At 39.3% G+C, this 23,161-nt stretch overlaps 1 protein-coding gene across 1 annotated transcript; it reads right to left on the reverse strand.

The window, feature by feature from the left end:
- Positions 1 to 494: 494 nt before the first annotated feature.
- LOC105388731 (4-hydroxybutyrate coenzyme A transferase) lies at positions 495 to 22,856 on the reverse strand. Its single transcript, XM_048630571.1, has 10 exons — positions 22,492 to 22,856; positions 16,269 to 16,431; positions 7,137 to 7,275; positions 5,678 to 5,768; positions 5,146 to 5,334; positions 3,581 to 3,707; positions 3,135 to 3,223; positions 2,728 to 2,847; positions 2,392 to 2,538; positions 495 to 1,858 (listed from the first exon to the last, which is right to left on the reverse strand). The coding sequence occupies exons 1-10, from the start codon at positions 22,676 to 22,678 to the stop codon at positions 1,674 to 1,676; spliced, it is 1,437 nt and encodes a 478-aa protein (XP_048486528.1). The 5' UTR covers positions 22,679 to 22,856; the 3' UTR covers positions 495 to 1,673.
- Between the last annotated feature and the right edge of the window lie 305 nt (positions 22,857 to 23,161).

Raw genomic sequence — 23,161 nt, forward strand, 5'->3', positions numbered from 1 at the left:
ATACTTATCATGTTTACTTATCTTCAAAAGATGTTAACAGTAATTTTCCCTGGGTTGAACTCGAACCTCTCCTAGTCCACGTCTTCAAACATCGACTCCGCGTTGTTCTATGCCTTCAAAGGTCCGTCCGACACTTATTGAGTTTCTCGGTATACTCGTAATACAATAGTCTATATTATTATGACCATAAGTAATAGATATCAATCGGTGCGGTAACTTTTGAGTACTTACTTACCTACCTACCCTAACATACATAATATGTATGATATAAATCTGCGACTCCAGTTGGCAAACAGTTAGCACCCTCGGGACGCGATGGACTAAAAGTACTCCGTAATTTACAGGGTGTTGCGAAAAGGGTAAGTATAGCAAGCCCAAAGGGGGTGCAATTTATAAGAAATCTGTTATCGGCGGAAAAAGGCTTGGGGACAAAAGTCTATCGACTGCGCTATAACTTAGTTATAGCAGAAGGTGTGAAATAAAATACCAATGAATAAACTAAAAGTTATATATTTTGAAATAATATTACTTAAAAAACATGAATACTTTTGTAGCGGTAGAAATAAACGTATTTTGTCTGTATAAATTAGGCCAAAAAAGCTTTCCGATTCTATTTATTCATAAATTCGTTAAATTAAAGAAAACAAATATTAGTTTTTTGCTTAAAAGCTACCTACCTATATTTCCATAGTAGCAGCAGAAATAACACAGTGTTTGTATATTTAGGCTTTTGGTGAACCAAATTGTAAATTCGTTGAAATAAAAATAACTTTTGCTTACAAGCTAATGAAGCTTACATATCCACACTATCTATTGTCCCTTAGGAATTGCAAGGATTTTAAGGCATTGTTTGTTATATTTTATTTTACGACTAGGATAACTACATCTAGCATACTAGCGGTACTATTTATAAGAATAACATTAACAGTTACCAATTAAAATGCATTGCAGATAAAAGTTCCAAACTGTGAAAGAATATTACTGATAAAAATTATACAATAAAAAGTGCATACAAAAAGATAGTCTAAATAATAAATTCATTAATTATTAACAAACACCTACATTACACGGCAGTAAGTAATACTTCGCTAGAACTCCTACCGATACAAGTTTATCGTGAGCCTACAAAAAATTCATAATTATTCAGTGTGACAACCCAGTCTTTAAACTCGGACCCCTATCTTTGCTACACACTCTAATGAAGGGCCATATTCTCTAACTGAAGTTTTTAATTCACAATCTACTGTCGATGATAGTGAAGATAATACGCCCCTTAAATTAGTATTGCGCAGGAACCTTGTCGAATTAATATTGACGTGACGTAATAATGACTTAACCTGAAAAGTTCTGATAGCATCAGCTGTTCTTTCTTCTTTGACGTTATATGATGCGCCAGCTGTCAAAAAAAGAACGGCCACGCGCAATAGCTTTTTACGGGGCCTATATCTTCATCGATATGGTTTTCAATTAAAGTTTCTGCTAACCTGAAAACAATTAAACCTCAATAGCATTGTGTTTGGCTTGATAAACCCAGCAGTAGATTGCGCATTAAATATCGATGTAAACCTCCACGGTGCATTCATTAACTCGCGTCACACTGGCAACACTGAAGACGCCTGTCAAAATCAGTGCTGTCAATGTGACAGCGCTCTATGGTTGTTTTATTTTTTAATTTAAGGAGCGGGCATGCACTTGAGGCGTTCGAAAGCCGCTTTCTCCAACGCTTCGCGATGATCGGGATGGGCGATTTTGATCAGCTCGTAAGCGCGTTGTCTGAGCGTCTTCCCGAACAAGTAAGCGATGCCTTGTTCAGTCACTATGTAGTGAGCGTGCGCACGAGTTGTCACCACACCGGCACCTGGAAAAATAAATTAAAGAGTTTAATACGTGCTGATGGCAGTCATGAAATTTTGGGATGTTTTATTAGGGTTATTTCATTAGCATCAGTTCGTAATTGATCATAGCTGGACATACGGCTGCCTCTCCCAATGAAGGTCATAACAATCTAAGGTCGTAGTTCACGCAGAATGATTGTCATCAGGATATTTGCAAATAATTTCCCAACTTTCAAGCGCAACTAACTCTCTTGTGTAGGAGGAGACCCGTGGACTATTTACAATCTGCGCGTTTGTGTTTTGTTTATACATACGGTTTACGGTTGAAGACATTTATTTCTCAAAAAGAATTACTAATTCACTTACATGAGAAACAACATATTTTCTAAGTACTAAATTAATCTACAATCTACAATGTATATTAACAGCAGGCGTTACATTCAACGACTTGACGAGTTGTCCTTTAGCCATACAATTGAGTAGCGCCATCCAATGAACGTGCTAGCGATTCAACCAGATCCCTGCGAAATTTACATTGTGCTGATGGCATACATACCAACTTTAAGCGTAGGCACGATCTTGCTCTCGTTCCGCTTGGTAGTCGACACCAGTGCGATGATGGGCTTCCCGCGGCCGTCCACCGCCTCGGCCGCTCCTCGGATGAAGTCTACCTGGCCACCGAAGCCGGAGTACATGCGGGTGCCTGAGGAGGGAGAGGAATAGTGTGAGTGATGCTGATGCTTCTTTAAGCGCTGTCACCTACTAAGTACCACGTTGTCACCTACTGAGTGACGGTACCATGCCGTCAGCTACTGAGTGACAGTACCATGCCGTCACCTACTGAGTGACAGTACCACGTTGTTACCTACAAGTGACGGTACTAGTGACTCACCGATGGAGTCGGAGCACACCTGGCCGGTGAGGTCCACCTCGATGCACGAGTTGATGGCGGTCATGTCGGGCAGCAGCGACACGATGTGCGTGTTGTTCACGTAGTCGATCTCCAGCATTTCTGGAATTATGCAGGTAAATTATAAGATACTCATTCATTTATTGCATCCAAATGTGTGTGTGTTGTCAATACATTGCGGCGATAGATAAAGGTGCGTTCAAAAAGAGAGAGTTCAAATCACAAAACCATGATTTCCGAATTTCCAACAATAAATTCCGAAATCATCCTCTATATCCTCACAATCTTTTCATGATTTATTATATGTACCTATATAATGTTATCATATTTTAGTCTTTGAAATTCTGTCTTAGGTATAGTTTATTTCACTTCTAATGTATTTGACTTACCAATGAAGGGGTTGTTGTCGACAAAGTCGTACAGATCCTTGTTGCCGACGAGGAAACTGCCCACGATGCGGCCCTTGTGGGTCTTCTTCCTGTAAAGTAACAAACAGATGTCTAGTTATTATAAAAATACTTTGGTTAGCAGTTTAAGGGACAACTTGAAGTGAAAACAGTAACGACAAGACGGCCAAGTGTGGGTTTTTTTTACTTTATTTGAATGGCAGAGTTTTCATCGAGATCAGTCCACCCCTTTACTATAAAACCTTCGAGTATGTAGCTTCGACACTATTTGAATATCAAATTCAAAATATATAACAGGTTGTGGCGTCCCGACTAACGCTGCTTGGTCAGACGATTCTCACTTTGCAATGAAGATGCGCTACCACCTTCTCCTTCCCAAAAGGTGTTCTACGTTTGATAGGAATTTGATAGATCTGTCTATCTGTCACCTGTTGTTGGTGACGCAGCCGCGGCGCACCAGGTCGATGACCCCCACGCTGAACATCTCCGAGTGGATGCCGAGGTCCTTGTGGTTGGTGAGGGAACGCAGGACTGCGTCTGGGATGTTGCCGATACCTGAAGACAAAAAGAGCTTTTGTGAAAATATTGTACAAAATTACGTATGTTCATAGTATCGGTTCGGACGTATTGTCCACCCATGGGTATAGCAGGGTGTTAGAAGTAAGTAGCATACATTCAGTTAAAAGGAGGCATTTTTCAAGGTGGCGCCATCTACAAGGTCAGATTTTAGACGACGTGAGTATTAAGAATTTCTATGACTGGACAAGGACGTGTTTGTTCTTGTGTCTAGTTTATTTTGTCTATAACTAGATTATTTACTTACTGTGCATTTTTGGAGTAGATTATATACTTTTTTATACCATTTTAGGTCTCATTCTGTCTTACTGTCTTAATTTCAGTTAATAAACTCACCTATCTGCAGAGTGGCGCCATCTACCACCAAATTCTCCCCAATGAGTTGTCCGATCTTCTGCTCGGCGGCGCTGGGCGGCTTGCCCCCGTGGTCGGGCAGGTGTGTGTCGTCCTTCACGGTGTATTATTATACTGAGCCTCATTTATCAACCATAGTATGATAAGATAGTAGGGCTCCTTTCAGAGGACATCTATGTGATGTTTGATGTTGTGTCTAGTTTGTCTATGACTGGATTACTTACTGTCATTTTGGAAGTAGATTATACACTTTCTTGTGCTATTTTAGGTCGTGTGCTGTCGTAACTTACTTACTGTGTACCTAAGTGTGTGTGTGTGTGTGTTGGAGCAGGTTTTACACTTTTTTGTTCCATTTTACCTCTGATGGTGTCTTAATTCATCGCCATTACGCTCCGAATCCAACAAGTAGTTAATAAACTCACCCATCTGCAAAGTGGCGCCATCTACCACCAGGTTCTCCCCAATGAGTTGTCCGATCTTCTGCTCGGCGGCGCTGGGCGGCTTGCCCCCGTGGTCGGGCAGGTGTGTGTCGTCCTTCACCGCATATACTGCGCTCCCTTGTGTGTGTCTGAGTCTGTTGTTGCGTCTAGTTTGTCTATTACTTACTGTTATTTTTGAAGTAGATTATACACTGTATGGTGTCACTTCTTGTACTATTTTAGGTCTTACGCTGGCTTAATGTTGCTCAACTCACCCATCTGCAGAGTGGCGCCATCTACCACCAAATTCTCCCCAATAAGTTGTCCGATCTTCTGCTCCGCGGCGCTGGGCGGCTTGCCCCCGTGGTCGGGCATGTGTGTGTCGTCCTTCATCGCGTATTATTATACTGAGCCTCATTTATCAAGTCCCATAGTGTGATTAAAATATAGTAAGACTCCTTTCAGGGGACATCTATGTGATGTGAAAGGAGCTGTAGTCAAGTTAGAGATGCGTCTGTTATTGTGTCTAGTTTATCTATGACTGGGTTACTTACTGTGTCATTTTTGAAGTAGATTATACACTGTATGGTGTCACTTCTTGTGCTATTTTAGGTCTTACGCTGGCTTAATGTTGCTCAACTCACCCATCTGCAGAGTGGCGCCATCTACAACCAAATTTTCCCCAATCAGTTGTCCGATCTTCTGCTCGGCAGCACTTGGTGGCTTGCCTCCGTGGTCGGGCAGGTGTGTGTCGTCCTTCACCGCGTAGTCAACGTGCGACACGTGGATTATTGCGTCGCCGAAGGTTCGTGGCATGTTCTTGTTCACTTGCGCTGTTTTGACAACATAAAAATACTATAGTTTTGCAGTTTTAAGCATGGATAGGCAGAAGGTCATCGTGCGATATTTTATGCTGGCGCCACACTTGGCTGTTCGTATTTGATGTTTGCTGTTTTTACCAAATACCAAAAATTTAGACAAATTCAGCACTTACTAAATACTAGTAGCCAAGTGGGGTGATAGCATAAGGTGATGGAATGACTTTAAAATATTATAACGAGTGATTCGAGTAATTTAATACATTAAGAACAGATGTTTGTCGACAGTTGAATCTAAATAGCATCGCTTAGATCTTCAAGATGTTAATAAAGCATAGTTGATGGTGAATGGTGTTACCTATGATAGTCTTGGAGTTGACGAGCGCGGATCGCACGCAGTCCACGGAGGTGCCGAGACTGCAGTAGCCGTGCTGGTCCGGGGGAGACACCTGGAATTACATGAAAATATATTTTAATAAGTACTAGTATTTACTTGTGTTGAACTTTTTATAAAAATTAAAAAGTTGTAGGTAATGATAAATATGGTACAAATATTCTATTCTAAAGATTGTGATGATGAGTGAATGCGAGAGATTCGAAACTTTAGAAAAAACAGAAGTAGGCAATATTGTCAATGGTAAAAACGAGTGAAAATCGTTTTGAGGAAGATGTTTGAAAATTATAGTCATCTGCCATTGGCCTTTATCATCAAGCCACTACCTATCAAAATAAAGGTCGCCGGTATAATGGTAATTTTATTTTTCCTACTCCTATAACAAGGAGGAGTATGAACGTGTAATTCAATGTGACTTATAGCAACTATCACGTTTCATTGTGGTTAATGAAACTGTGTTTGTCCTCGGTTGGAGTTACACAATAAGTAGTTATGTAGCTGCATTCATATACCATGGTAACTATGCTACGTAGATAACAATCACAATTTGCTTATAAATGTAGGTGGATTAGGTAAATTCTGGGGATTCAATAACATAAAGAATCACATGATAACACTATCTTTATCTATTAACATAGCGTTATCATCAAAGCGGTTAAAGATAGTTCTGTTGAACTTGGAAATATGGGCTTTACCACCAAAACATAATACCTTCTGCAATGATTTCATAAGGAAGGATGCGCCCGTCAGAATATTTTGCCTAAAGAAAATGTTAGCCGCGCGCTGGCCCTAATTCAAACAAATTATGACATATAGTATACGAGATTTTATGGCCAGCGCGAGGTTGCAATTTTCTTGAGCGGTTGGGTTGGGCAGATTACGCCAAACCTACTAATATTATAAATGCGAAAGTTTGTGAGTATGTGTGTATGTATATCTGTATGTGTGTATGTTTGTTACTTCTTCATATCCAAACGGCTTTAGCGATTTTAACAAAATCTGGTATGGAGTTAGCTGACACCCTGGATGGAACACATAGGCTACTGTTTATCGCGGTATTCCCACGGGAAATAAGGCGAAGTGAATCTCGCGGGAATAGCTAGTAATATATAATTAAATTTTAATTCCTTCCTCCTCCATACTATTTTTTTGCACACCTTTGTACTAGTTTTCCTGTACCTCCTGTAGGTTGGCTGGTAGAAAATGCTCTTAGCACTAAGCCCTCCTTTTGTACATTTATTTCTTATATTTGTGCAATAGAGAATTAAATAAATAATATAAATGTGATGGCACCGTTACGACCTTAGGCGGGTGGCGGGTAGTGGTTGGATGAGGAAGGCCGAGGACCGAGTGTTGTGGCGCTCCTTGGGAGAGGCCTATGTCCAGCAGTGGATGATTATTGGCTGATGATGATGATGGTTACCTGGATGACGGCAATGTCGGGCTGGATGATCTTGCGGTGGAACAGCTTGGGGATGTCCTGCAGGAAGATGGGGATGGCGTCCGAGCGCCCCTCCGCCACCGCCTGCCGCACGTTGCCGCCCATGAACAGAGAACAGGACCTGAGGAGTGTGATAATGCTTGATATGTAGAGAGAGAGAGAGAGAGAGAGGTGACACTCGCCCATGACGAGAGCAAGATATCTGTGAATGGACAGGTATTGAAACCGTATTAAATAATGGTGGAAAGGGGCATCTATGTTTGTTGATAGGAAGACAAGAACCATGAACAGAGTAGCCACAGCCACATCTGCGGGATAAGTGTGATATGAGGACATTTATATCTGAGGACAGGAGGAGCATGGTAGGAGATCGACGGGTGTGGTAGGCAGGTAATAAATGGGTCGATTTGAATCTACTGTTGGATAAGAGCAGATTCTTATGGCAGAATCTAGGATCTTTCTGGAACAGCTTGGGGATGTCCTGCAGGAAAATGGGGATGGCGTCCGAGCGCCCCTCCGCCACCGCCTGCCGCACGTTGCCGCCCATGAACAGAGAACACGACCTGAGAAGTGTCATAATGCTTGATATGTAGAGAGAGAGAGAGATATGACACTCGCCCATGACAAGAGAGCAAGATATCTGCGAATGGACAGGTTTTGAAAACGTATTCAATAATGGTGGAAAGCGACCTCTATATTTGTTGATAGGAAGACCACAACCATGAACAGCGAACATGACCTGGGGTGGGCAGGTGTTATAGAGCTTTGGTTAGGATAGGTTCTTGTTATAGCAGATTTAATAGGATCCGCAGATGGATAGGGGTGGAGGGATGACGATAAAGGCTCTTGCGGTTGGGGTTGGCGTCGGCATGGCCCTCTGCCTCTGCAAAGTGTGATAGTGGTGGATATTTGCATTTGTGGACAGGATGGCGAAACAGGAGGGTGCAGAGAAGGAGCCTTCTCGAGTGGCAAATCACCTGCGCTTTCTATATGTACCCAGGGTTTTCCGCTTACTAAAAATACAGCTCTTTGTATATCGATCTATATGTTTACATTTTCCCAAAAAGAACTGAAATTAATCTGCTGGCCCACCAATTGTAATTTTTTATTTGCCAGGGAATCAGAGTATTTTGTCCCATCCCACAACAACCGGTAAAAGGTCAGTAACCCTTACCAAGAAAGTTGTTTTCGAGAAATTATGCAAGAGCTTTGCAGACAAGACACGTGGCGTGCTCTGCATATGTAATTTAATTTGTATGAAAAGTTTAGCATTTGAAGAAGGGCTTAAAAATATATAATTTAACTAGATCTGTACCTAAATTGCATAGGTGTGTACGTACACAGTTTGTTTCCTAATATTCTACCTGAATAATAAGCCTTTGTATCAGGGACACCGACAAGTATCTTAATTTAAATTATATTGAAAAAAGTATAATTTGCTATGGAATATGGATAATTAAGAAGACTATACTATAATAACCGTGATGAATCGGAATGTCATGACGATAATTATTTAATTGTAACAACAAGTTCTATTGTGTTCAATCAAGAGTATTTTCTCTTATTAAAGCTAATAATTCTAATGAATCTTATGAGATACAAATCTATTTAAAGCTTTCTAGTTAGCGGACAAATAAACCGACAGCAAACATTCTTATACTCAGTATTTATAATTTTATCTAGTGCGATCCTCCGCAATGATATCATCTCTAGAATTTATCATTTATCTTCTACTAGATACAAATAAGTAATGCATATTCATGACTTTAACCTAGTAAAAGCCTAATTAATGCATTGAATGCAATTCAAGGACTTGATATCTCTGTAGCGCTCGTATAAACTTGTAGTTCCGTGAACTATGCACCCAGTCAATTACCTACCAATCTATCAAACAGCAAGGAAGCTATCCAGTGTAAACGAGTTGTTTTGTCACAGAACACGTATCAAAGAGCAAAGAAACACGAGGCGAATGACCTTATGTGAAGAGTTGAAGAGCATTTAGGATAATGTTTATCGTTATGATGTCACCAGTCGGACGGCGAAATACAAAAAGAAAACGAAATTTTACTTCGTTCCAAATACATTTGTTGGTATGAGAATTGTGCATCTAATATTATTGCGCATTCTTATAATATGTGTGAAAGTCTGTTTTAACTGTAGAAAAGGTTTTCATCTAGCCGCAGGTTTCTAAAAATAGTGCTCTAAATGTAGGTTCACTGAAGTCTCTACTTTCAAGGGATCAATACATAAGTGTTTGAAATGAATGAATGAATGAATGCACCCACCCAGCCAGGAGTCACCCTGTATCACGGAAAAAGCCGCGCCTACTGGGGGGCGCTCAGTTTTTAAGGGGGAGGGGAACACACGCTCGAGGAAAGGGTAGGAATGGAGTATAATCGACCGAGTATGCACCCTAATTAGCCAATATAGGATGTTAGGTAGAGGAAGGAGTTGGGTTTTGTGGAGAGCGTAAGTTGGTAGCCTTCTCGGCACTTTCTTCATTTGGAGTTCGCGTCCTATTGTCTTTTTCTTGATGTAAGGGTGATTTGGTCCGTAGCAGCTTCACAATGGTTCGGGCTTGGTTATTGTGTTTTATGTTTCTGATCCTGCTGTGTGGTGACTTTCATAGTCCGATGTTTCGTCGTTACTGTCAGTTTCGCTTTCATTCAAGGCCTCGTATGCTGCAGCCTTGAAGATGTCTCTATGTGGGGCTAGGCTGACCCATTCATCCGTGGTTTTATTGTAGGTAGCTAGGCTTTGTGTTAGTGAATCTTTCCATGTATAGATGGGTCGTCCTACCTTTTTTTACGTGCTTGATATTTTAGTGCTGCGTGTAGTAAGTGCGGTCGTTCTCGCCTGAGAACGTGCCCGTAGTAGCATATTCTGTGACATTTCAGCCTTTTGGTTATTGTTTTTCCCTGTAATACATCTTTGGCTTTCCTTGTAGGGGGCATGTCGCGGGCGTGTTGTAGTAGGTCCCAAAGAATTAATCTTTCGTACCTTCGGAGGCGCGATCTGTTGGCTTTTGTAAGTGCTGCTACCTTCAGTCCGTATAGCATACCGGGCACAATTACCATCTTGTATATGGTACGGACAGTTTGCCAATCCATTTTTGCTTCTTTCACAAACTGAATTAACGCCTTTCCATTTTTTTCCGCTTGTTTGCAGCGGTTTCTTATTGTATTTTTCGGCATAGTCCAGATGTTATGTAGGTACCTAAATATTTAATTTCCTCCACTGGTTGAAGGGCAACGCCGTCGACCGTAATGAATTGCGGTTGTTTTGCTAGAAAAGGATCCCTAATTAGTATTTTGGTTTTTCCATTGTTTACCTTTAGGCCCACGTTATATAATAGAACTTTAATTTTTTGCATTATCTCTTCGAGTTTGTCGAAGTCGTTTGAGAGTAATATTAGGTCGTCTGCAAAAGATAGTATAATCGGCAGCTGAATTGCATCGTCCTGATTCAGTTTTAGACCTGAGACTTCCTCTTCCAACGTCTTCAAAACATCATCAATTAGAATCGTAAATAGACGTGGCGATAGTGGACAACCTTGCTTGACTCCTTTGCCTTTTGTTATTTCGCTGGTTTGTTGACCTAGCCATTTTATAGAAGTGTATTCATTCATGCAAACTTTAACGATGCGGTTTGTTAAGGCTATGTTGGTTCTGGAGAGTAGTATATCTCGTAGCGCCGTGAGATCTACTGTATCGAATGCTTTCTCGAGGTCTATTGCCATTACGTATAGTCTTTTGCCTTCTCGCCACTCTTCGTCGAGAAGTCGGCGAAGTGTGAATATGTGGTCGTCGGTAGATCGGTTTTGCAGGAAGGCGGCTTGATAGTTACCTGGTTGTTCGATCAATGAGTCGAGGCGGTCTAGTAAAAAGTTTGCATATATACGGTATATGTTATTGCAGATTGAGATCCGTCTGTAGTCATTTACTAGTTTCGGGTTTGTGGTTTTCTGTACTGTTCGATTCCATGAGTCGGGTGTTATGTTATAGAGAAAAGCTTGTTGTAAATGTTTAGTTATTTCCTCTATCATTTTGGGAGGAAGTGCTTTGAATAATTCAATAACTATTTGGTCCTCTCCAGGGGCTGTTCGGTTTCGCATTTTTTTAATTATATCTTCTACATCTTCCATGGTTGGTGGGCTGCCTAGCCTCGTTGTGTCTTCATCCGGTAGTAGTGGGACTCTGGGTCCTTCAGATTCCTTTAATTCCAGTTCCCATTTTGACATGGGGATGTAGTTAAGTTTTTTCTTTCTCTTCATGTCCATTTTGTGGTCTCTGTAAAATAGGTAGATAATCTGCATACGTTTAGATGGGTGCTTCTTTTGGAGGTCCGAGAAGAACATTTCACATGCTTTCTTTTTGTCTTCATCTTTTGCTTTTTGCAGCTTTGCTCTGCAATCCTTTAAGATTCTGTTATGTTTTGCATTGGTCGGGTATTTCTTCCTAAGAAATTTAGCTTTTTGTAAGTTAGCCGTAGCAATTCTAATTGGTTTCGAGTTCATAAATCTTATGTTGAGCGACTCCCTTGCTGCTGATCTTATGGCTTCTGTTATTGATTCCCATTCCATCGAAGGATTGTCATCCTCTTTGTTCTGATTAGACGTAGGCATGCGGCTTAGAATTCCACTTTGGTATTTCATTCTTGTTGGTATGTTGGAGAGTGCTTCATAGTTAAATTGCTTATGATTGAATCCTGGTTGTTTATTATTAGGTGTTTTTGGGGATTGCTTTTCTTGCGTAGTTGGTGTGTTGTTCGTTTCAGTGTATAAGGTTTCTCCCCAGATAAGTTTGTGGTCCGATATCGTGTTTCGTTTACCGGCCCATTCTCCTTTAATGAATTTGAATCTTGGGTTGAATGGGTTTGTCGAAATTATATGGTCAATCTGTGATGTGCTTCTACAGGAAGGTCGGGCGGTACTGGTTTCTAATAGGAGGTTTTCATTTTCTATGGTATCTATAAGAATATCCCCATTAGGATTGTTATATTCATGGAATAGGTTTTTTCCAACGTGTCGTTTCTTTAGTAGTTTTTTTGTATCTACGTAGCCAATGTGGGAGTTGAAGTCGCCTAGGATTATAGTATTTCGGTTTTAGGACTATTTCTTATGAGGAATCTGAGATTATTGAATGATTTTAACGCCATTTGGTTGTTGCTGGGGATGTGTGCCGTAATAATATGCCAATTTACGTAGTTATTTTTCTCGTTCAAGGTTTTTAGGGAGACATACATAACATTTTTCTCTGTTATAGTTTTCTCCAGGGTGATGTTATGGTTTTTACTTATGAGGATAGCGAGACCTCTATGAGCTGTGGTTTTCACTCCACTCAGGTGCCACGTGTAGTTTTTAGACTCGAAGATACCAGATGTCATTTTTGTTTCTTGTATAGCTGCTACATGTATGTTTCTTAGCGCAAGTTCATGATCAATTCTTGATTTTTTTACTGGTGAGGACGTTCCTCTCACGTTCCATGTTGCTATAGTAAGGCTGTTAACTAGGTATTTTTTGATATACGATGATTTTGTTCTTATTAGTGTATATCCCGTGTCGTCAGCTACATCCTCAGGACTGTTAACTGAGATTTGCGTTTCGGTTTGTGTTATTGATTGTGCTTTGATCGGCGATTGGCCGTTGCTTAGGCTGTCAGGTTCCAATATTAGGCTATCATAGTGGTTATTTTCGAAAAATATGTTTATATCCCCTACGGGTTCAGCAGGTTTTTCTGGCCTGTAGGTCAGCATGCAGTCTTTCTGGTGGACGTTTACATTAATTATGTAATAGTTTGCGGCTGCAATAATAACTTCTTCACCTGCCCAAATGCCATCGTTGTAGAGGCTTTTAAGATAGCGAGACCGGCCAGTTTCATCCTGAATGTTTATGGCTAATTCAATATTTAGGTCTTGGTGGTGTTCGTTAACGTACCTAGCTAGATCTCTTCGTATCGCGGCGTGGTCAAAAGTTAGATGGAACAGTTCATTTATTTGGTGCGCTAAAGCTCTGAACAATCAGTTTCCGTCCCCGAGCATCTTAATGATTTCCATTGTGAATTTAAAGTATTGGTTTTCGTTTTGAAAGTTTTATTGCCTAAGGTTGCGTTATTCCTCTTATTTGTTAATTGGTTTTTCTGTTTATTGTTTTCGTATCGGCAGTGTTGCGTCGCTTTCTTGTTTATGACTTGCAGATGTTGAGCAATTTCTGGGTATTGTTTCGGGTTCTTTCTCTGCTGGACTCTTGGAATGTGTTTATTTAACCTAGGTTCAATGTTACTTTGTTTTTATTTTATAGTTTGCATCTGGTTAAGTTTGCGCTTTACGTTTTTGTTTGTTTTTTAAATGCTTTTCACTGCATCTTTTTCTGTTTTTGTGTATCTGTAAGAGGGCTTAATACTAAGAAGTTTCTTCGCTGGGGTAATAAATATTAGTTAATGTTAGCGAGTCTGCACATGTCGCAGGATATTTGTGAGTATAGGTATGTTATATTTCCAGGGCTTGATTAGGTAAATAATATTGTCTACAGAAAGGTCAATAAAACAGAGCGCGATTGTTTAGAGTGTGGTATTGTTTATGTTATAATGTACCTACACACTACTTGTTATGTTATTATCACCACATGAAGGGATGTATTAATAGTTACCTAAGTTAGTATACCTAACACCTAGTACAAAATGACAACGGAACTGAATCTGTAGGTTGTTCGAAAACCTAGTTAAAGGCTTTGTGCCTATTGTCTAGCACGATGTGAAGGTTTTGGTTTTATTTATAGGGGCTTTTGATGAGATATGAGTAGGGAATACAAGCCCGGGATCCCGCTCCCCGGGATCCCGGGATCCCGGTCATTTTCCAGTCCCGAAATTTTTGGGATTAAAATTTGCCAATCCCGGGATTTTCGGGATTGAGAAAAAAGGGTAAATTAGTATGTAAGGGTATTCTCGTAGCTTTGTTGTCATTAGTTAAATGTCAAATGATTGTTTTCTACCCGTGTGACGTCACAGATGTGATAATTTATAAACAAATATGGGTGACACCGTTTTCGCCTGTTTATGAAAAATAGAACTTTTAAGTTAAAGTTTTTCAATTGGCAAAGGTGGGTCTACGCTAGACGAACCGAGCACGAGCGGAGCACGAGCCGAACACAATTCGTATAGTGTGGACCGACCTACAAGCCTCGAACGAGCGCACTGCGAACATTTCGTTCGTTGCTCGGCTGCGTTCCGCCTGTTGTCGGTTTTTTGACGAACACAAAGGGTTTTGCTTCGCGCTCGCAGTGTTCGAGGACAGTGATCGTTGTAGGTTCGTTGTACATACGTCCACACCTGACACCGTGAACGACGAAACCTTGAATGGCTCCGCTCATGCTCGGTTCGTCTAGCGTAGACCCACCTTAGGTCCAAAAAAATAATAGATTATTTTGTTTTGTCTAATAGAGAAATTATTAATCATATTAGACCTACTTTAAAAAAGAGTCAAGTAGCCTATTGTTTATCTTTTTTAAGAAGTATATATTTTTCTCAACTAAGTATGGTCTGACAAAGTTAAATTATAAATACTGTGTCTCCAATAAACCTAAAAACGTTGATTCGTTAGACGTGTTTTTGTTTGTGACCTTAATCCCGGGACTATCCCGGGATCCCGGGATTGTCTTCATCCAGTCCCGAAATCCCGGGATCCCAAATAAAGGCCGGGATTGTATTCCCTAGATATGAGCCGCTGGTATTATGTTTCAGATGCCTGTGACTGTGTTGACGATATAGTGTTTATTGGCTGCCCTACCTCTTGACTGTTGGTTATGTTATTCTGATGGTTGGCTGGCGTTTTCACGTTGTCTTCGGGGGTTAAGCATCTAAAGTATTAGACAGTATGGATTTATCTCACCAGCGTTTTGTTTAGATTTGGCGCGTCGCTGCTTCTGGCTGGCAGAGAGTGTCGTCGTATGTCACCCGGAAAGATTAACACTATAATTATAACTAAATGATAACACTACACATTTAGATGGTTCCTAGGAATTTGTGCAGCGTCACCAATCAAAACATTAATCACTAGCGCAAGTTAATGTGTTATACTCCTGATTTGTTCTTCGTAGGCGGTATCTAGATCGTATGTATTGGAATTCTCTCACCAAATTATCGCACGGTTCTGCTTCTGGGTGTAGCGTGGAGTTGGGTAGAGACCTTCCGTCGCGCCTGTGGGGGAGCTGTATCGCTCTGCCCAGGAACACACTTCACAACGAACACTAACACTAGATGCACGATCGTTAAATTGGAGCCCGGTATACAACTAATAAAGTAGAGGACTTTAGTATCATTTGCAATCAAGGAAGAGATCACTTTGTTAACACTTGTTTAGGCGTTTTCGTTTTAAGCAATAAACGAAGGCTCGCGAGACAAAGGTTTTTTTATGTGCGGCGGGTATTGCACAGCGGCCGGCGGTTTGCACGTGTTGGGGTCTAGGAGCGGTCAGCGGACACGTCTGTTCACCTCGGCTGTTCGACAGCAACCCCTCAATACATAAGTGTTTGAAATAGCGCAATATTTTCCGCAGAATTTGGGTCACGCTTTCTCATGATTACAACGCAAACAATACGAAGAGATTCGTGTTGGCAGGAACAAAAGACGATTATCATACATTAGCTCATAAGCAGACATAGCTGGACATAAGCCTCTATCAATAAGCGGTACAAAACTCTCCCTTCAGCATTCTTCAAAATACTACCTGTTAATGGTATGGTTCTGCGTGAAATTCATTAAAAGCTTAGTTTTATGGTATTATATGGAGTACGACCTAAGATGTTTGCATGCCCCTAATCCTCTCGATAAATAGGGGCCCTTTCCGAAAGCGGGAAGATTTTTTTAAAGATTTTTATAGACTGACATCTTCACTGTACCGCGTTGAAAAGAATCACCACAACACAAAAGCGGTCTCCCGGAGTAAGTATCAACTGTACCTTATTTACGTCCGGTTCATCCTGGGCACTCAACGACCGACTATTAATCTGACTGCCTTATCCTTTCATCACAGTGACAAACGCTGGTCCAGCTTTACATGTTTACTACCGACACGTATTTAAAAAGACCACAACTCCAACAACAGAAAGAGACACAATACCTGAAGATGCCCTCGCACTCAGGGTTGGTATACGGGGCGGCCAGCTCGGTATGCATGTGGACCACCTTGATGTTCTGAAGACTGCGCTCCTTGCCGACTTCCGTCATAGCGTTGAGGAGTTGCGTGGGCGTCGCCGCCGCGCCTTGCGAGTAGACTGTCTGGTCTGTGAACCAAGGAGGTTGGTTAGCGTAAGAGGTTTAGAATAAGGAGTTGAGGGTTGAAGGATTGTAGTGGAGAGAATTTCAGGGTGACTTCTGTAGACAACACGCCTTTCAAGGGTGGATATTATGGCAAGAACTTTGAAGACTTGGAGGAAGAAAATGTCCTGATTTACTAAGGGCTGTGTTTGTGTGTCTGATTGTAATAAGTTTGTACATGACATTATAGAATTGCCATAACATTTTTACTATCTACTACTCTGTGAAGCTTTCAACATCCAACAGTCTGGTGGGCATCCAACCTTATGATTGACAATTTCATCTTCAACTTTCTTCAACAATTAAGATCTTAGAAGCTATGTACCTAACTTAAGTTCTCTAACGAATTACTTCATTGTTCATGTGATATTATTGCCTAAGTTTTTTATTATCTTGTTTTACCTATCTCAACTAACATGAACATGACGAAAGATGTAACTTGGTGCAGATAAAACGGTTTTGTTGTCATGGCTAATATTGCACTTTATCTTGGCAATATAAAATCTTTGAGCCATGTCTTGCCTACAGTATCAGTGAGAAAGTAACAGCAATAGATTATTATCGTTGGTCTAAGCCACCCTAATGGATAATGTAGTATATTTACGGTTATTTTTATATTAACGGTTGCATTTGAACGGATAAGCAGATTTTAATGCAACATGTAACGTGGTTAAGAATACTATGGATCAAATTACGTATAAATAAATAAGCCAATTCAAAAGCGAAGAAAATTTGCAAAACTAGCTGGCAAAAGCATGTGCTATTATGATAAGTATATGTGTTAAAAAAGTATACAATTATTTTTTAAACTACCGATGATAGTGTATTGGTTTCTTTTAAGTTTCGTCGTTATTTACAAACATGTCGAGTGCGATTGACGTCAGTGTTTTAACCCTATTTTAAGTTTTTCAAAGGTATCAGTGAATACGGTGATAAACTTGTTTTTTTATATGAATCCGCTATCATAATTTATTGTCATTTGAAGGCGTGACTGTATTGTTACTGTTTTATCTAGTTTTAGTTTTAGGTAGATAGTACAGTTAATATCAAAAATATACATACTATCTGTTCCCGCGAGCTTCGCTCCGCCTTAAAAAGTTTTCTCGTGAGAATTTTGGGATAAAAAGTAGCCTATATTCTTTCTCAGGGTATAGACCATATGTATGCTAAATTTCATTCAAATCCGTTGAGTAGTTTTGGCGTGAAAGAGTAACAGACAGACAGACACAGTTACTTTCGCATTTATAATATTAAGTTAGGATTAGGATTTAGACTTCATCGAAATAGACTATCAATCAATACGATTCCAGTGCATTATGCATTACGTATAGGTTCGTTTTAATTATGATCGTATCTACCCAATGATGAAATTGATACAATTCCAATTATATGATATCAACGCGAGATGAGATAACTTAAATACAAAGTCATTTGAAATGTTGTCGCAATATTGGGGAGGAGCCAAGAAGTGGCAACAAGTATTACGTGTATTTTAAATTGTTATAAACAAAACAGTATAATGAGATAGGTATATTGGAACATTTTCCATGGCATTTACCTTCGGTTTATTACCACAAACCACGATACTCTAGGGACTTTAGCAAAAAAATCTGGTGTGGCGCTTCTTGAGAGAGCTCTACATCCAACAGTGGACGTTCACGGGCTGATGTTTATGAAATCGTATGGTATGGTGTATACCTATGTAGGTATTATAGTGTATAGTAGATGTAAACAAGCAAATTACGCATCTCCCGAGCGGATGAACCAGTTTATCAATGAAATACCAACGAGTTGACGATCACACAGCCTTATGACTTTAATAAATAACTTATGTGTACAGAGTTGTAGGCTGTAGACTTATGGTTGAAAGACTTTTAGCTCTTCAAAGGGAACTACAGTAAAACTATAAAGTCCTGAAAACGGAAGTAGATCCTAACTAATTGTTAGAGACCGTATTTAATCGATGTATTATATTTATTAAAGGACAAATCCGTTAAAAAGCTATAACCAAATGGTTTTTTATTTTTAAAATGTATGTAAATGTAAGTAAATAACTGATAATTATAAAAGTCTTTGCGAAATCGCACTCTTTAATGTCAGGACTTTACAGTTTGACTGTAGAACGTTAAATATTTAGCAAATAATAAACTTATGTAGGGCAGTCGGTGTTTTCACCAACGGTAGCGGGACGATTGCGGCGAAATTAAGTTTTTACATACATACCTACGCCGAATTAATTGCCGCATTTTATTATCTCTGTAGCGACACGTCCGAAATAATCGTCGATAACATCGCTGTTTACGACGAGTTCTCGAGTGGACATGAAATTATGCATTCGAATTTTCAGTGCATTATGATGTCCACTCCATGGGTATTTTCACAATAAGAGCTAGGGTTTATCACAGAAGTGAAAGGATTGGCTATACATATGTATAGTATAGTCAGATTAGCGTTAGAGGCTATTGTAGCGTGGGATGCCCTCTAGCTTACTGGAACAACGACCTAAGGTAGTAGCTAGTAGTGGTTGTATGAGGATGGCCAAGACAAATCCTTTAAAGGGAAGGCAAAGTTCAGGTCGCAAACCTGTAGTGTAGTATAAAATGATAAATGACCAGTTCATTCACACAGCCCATTAATGGCTGATGTTCAGATAACTACACTGTAATTAGTATTCTTACGGAATTCTGACAGTTATCAATTTTAGACAAATCAGAGATCACAAACCTTTTTGGGCTGGGCACTTTTTCAATACGAGTCTGGACATCTGAGACTATAATAATTTTTTTTTAGTCCCTGTATCCATTTTATTAAGTGCGGCGCTCCAAATTAAAAGGGGATTTACCTACGGTGAGAAATAATTACCGTACCTAAATATATCACAAACAGTTAAAAATACAATTAAAGATAATCTCAATTATCTTATATAATTATCGCTGTCGTAGAAAATATATCTAAAAACAACTAGTAATTCTTTTTGAAACGGTAGCCGTAGTACGCCGATGTCAGGCCGATGTTGCGTTCGTATTTGAATAGAGGTGAAAAATTTGCAATAGTCGGAATTTCGTTCCTGTAGAAAAACGCGTGAACCTTTCGTCGAATTGTCGTAAAAGTAAAGTCATCAAAATGTATGAAAGATAGTTGCGGACCACTCTTTTTCGGTTTCTGAAACTCTTTTGTGTCTTTATATTCTTTGATAATTTTATAGACACTTGACAGACTCACGCCAATCATCTCGGAAGTCTTTTTAGCACATTCCTTTGCACTCCAATCAGTTGTTTCCGGCCAATTTTCTATATTATATTTGTAAATATTTAGAATGATGGTCTTTTCGTTTGGCGAAAAAGAACCACGAGGACGCTTTTTTCTGGGAGAGAGAAAGTCTGACTCTTGTGCTCTGTCAGTTGGGGCTGTTTCCCGGGAAGGGCCAGGTTGTGGCTCCATAACGTTTATAAAAATCAACAAACGATCACAACGCGAAAAGTCAACAAGGAAAAACCTAACAGAAACTTAACAAATATAACAAGATGTAGACAAGAAATAGAAGCAAATTACACTGAGACTGAGAACATATGAGCGCATTCGAGCATTCAAAGAAGTCGAATGAAAATCTTTCTTGAAAACTCACTAACCGATTTTGATGAAACCTACACTTGGTTCCTACGGTCGGAGGATCCTCCCTTTGCCATGGGGAAGCGCCTCCAGCATCTCCATACTGCCTTCCTAAGCTTGGACCATTTCCCACCACGCTGGTCCACTGCGATGTTGGTGGGTTCACACATCTAGATGTTTTCCTTCTCCGTAAGAGCGATGGTATACATTGTACTTAAATTCAAAGAACTCATTGTTACCTACATGTCAGCGCCGAGATTCGAACCCGCATCTCTTGCTTGAGAAGCGGGCGCTTACCCGACTGAGCCAGTTGGACTCGCGCACTGAGTGTTCCGTACAAGTCTACTTAATTACCTGAGGTAGTTTTCCTTTTAATTTCATCATAATTATGTACATCTATACGAAATATCAGCTTGATATCTTTACCCGTTTCCGAGAAAAAAGGTGGTGACAACAAAGTGTGATCCTATAAGGGTTCTTTTTTTTCCTTTTGAGGTACGGAACCCTCAAAAAGAATAGTGACAATCGAATCAATCGTTTCGGAGGTATGCGTGGACAAACATACATACCAACAAGCATATAAACATACATAGGTACATAAACATTTATCAAATCTTGAATATTTGTTTATTAGCCCTAATATATTGTCATATGTCAATATGGTGCAGTTCCAATAATCTTACATACATACCGAACATATTATATGTACTTACCGAATAGACAATCTTTTTTTGAAATTGATTAAAAATATTGGTTTATTATCCCTGAATTTAGTAGGAAGTGATGCCATGCTAAAGAATAAAATAAAGCAATTAAAATTATTTCGATACATTGGTCGTGAGTCGTGATCCTACTTCATATTATAAATGCGAAAGTTTGTAAGTGTATGTGTGTATGTATGTATGTATGTACGTGTGTATGTTTGTTATTTCTTCACGTCAAAACGGCTGAACCGATTTTAATGAAATTTGGAATGGAGTTAGCTGACACCCTGGATTGACTCATATGTTACTTTTTATCGCGGAATTCCCACGGGAAAACTTATTAAGGCGAAGCGAAGCTCGCGGGAACAGCTATTATATTGAAATATTTATTATTTTTGTATTAGTTTACTTGAGCAAGTAAATATTTAGATTTATGTTTTTGTATAAAAATATTAAGAAAAAATTATTGCCCAGAAATGGATCGCAATTTTTCCTTTTTTCGGTAAAGAACATTTTAGTAGGATCACTTATAAAATGTCAGAATTCTTTTCAATTAAAAATTAGAGAGTACAAGATACTATTCTCACCCTTGACATACTAGTAAGAGTAAGGTCTTTAAACTGTTGATTGATTGCTAGTTATCTTTGTTTGTAAACTTTGTAAGTTGAAAGACCTAGCTTTGATAGTTCTAGTATTATAGGTATAGTCTATTTATAATTACAGTATTCAGTGCCACAATTAGTATTTTTAGCATTATTGTACATGTTATAAATTTATTAATTTTAATTTTAGTTGTCTATCTGCTAACTAATAAAAAACAGTATCTCCAGTGCAGTGTGAGTTACTCATTTAGATGCTTTATTTAACCAGAAATTATTTTATACAAACAGACACTTCCAGCAATTACTATGGTCACTATGATTAATGAAAAAACATTACCCTCCTCCTTCGGCAGTCGGGTAAAAATATGAATTTGAAAGTTGTTAAAATCTTGATATTGGCTGATGAGTACAAGGTTTTAGCTATGGTTCCTGAAAAAACTACTATGAAAAATATCTTGTGAATTGTTTACAAATCAGTTTTTTAGAATATGATAGGCTCATGACTGGTAACCACACACAGTACAACTGCCTTACAACCTCCTACAGATAAGAAATTAAAAATTCTAATGTGTGAACTGTGCAGTGCTGGCAAGATAGCTGATAGTAATAAAACGAGGAAGACCCTGAACAGAGTGTTGTGATGCTCCATGATAGTGAGTTTATAGATTTTCTAGTGAATATTGTGGAGAGGATTGAAGCATTTTTCTAATAATTCATAATGACCAGTAGTGGACCATTCTTGGAAGATGGAATAAGATGTTAACTGGAGAGAGAGGAAGTTAGGAGTTACTGAGAGGGCTGTGAATTGGTTTGTCTATTTCCTATTTATTTCTGAATTTCATGTAGGTTAGTGAAACAGAGTACTATAGCTTCGTAGAGTCCTGTTACACTATTTCAGTCGCTATTGTATTTAATTTAGAGTTCAAGGTCGTAAAAACTTGTGCATGGGCTATGAACTTTGGACTGAGTTAATGAAATTACAGCTGTGTAATGTTTCAGCAAGAGAGTTTCCTGTGAAGTGATCAATATCAGCCCACAATTGAGAAGACAAACTTTACTTATGTAGGTAATCGTGAAGACAGGGAAAAATAAGATTCTCAAAATGACTCACTTGACTTCAGGCATGTCTCGAAGGCTTGCTTGGCGGTCACATACTGAGGCTGCCTGTCCAGGGGCTGCGATAACTCCTGGGTGTACGTGAAATAGGTCCTCCTCGACTTCGAACTGTACAACGCGGCACTAAATTTACCAAAATACCGACTCGACAGCTGAGGGGCGACCACCCCGAACACCGACATTATGAAAGCTTTTATTATTAATTATTTACAGTTAAGACTTCAGGATGTTTCGAACTAGTAAATTGATACTTATTAATCTTATTTATTATTGTTAAGTCGGATTTATTTACAAAAAATCGTAAAACAAGAAACAAATTCGCCGCCCGCACAGAAGAACGCACGACGAATGAATGAAATTTGAAATGAATGAATGAATCATAAACAATAAATAAGTTTTTTTTTTCAGAAAAAATCTGCCTTGTCTATGGATTGAATGAAATAAACGTCTTGAATGAATGTTTTCATGAACATAGACAAATATTCACAGACTAACAGAATCGATTAGAACTCAAATCGAATCGATTTAAAAGAATCAATCGATTGTTTGGGAGATTTCAATGTGAGTACATGTACAATATTTATGTCAAATGAGTGTTTTGTGAGATTATTTGAGTACAACTAAAAGTGAAATCAATGAGCGAAACAAAGACCAAAGTCATGACT

Source organism: Plutella xylostella, chromosome 26 (assembly GCF_932276165.1).
Source record: "Plutella xylostella chromosome 26, ilPluXylo3.1, whole genome shotgun sequence".
NCBI lineage: Eukaryota > Metazoa > Arthropoda > Insecta > Lepidoptera > Plutellidae > Plutella > Plutella xylostella.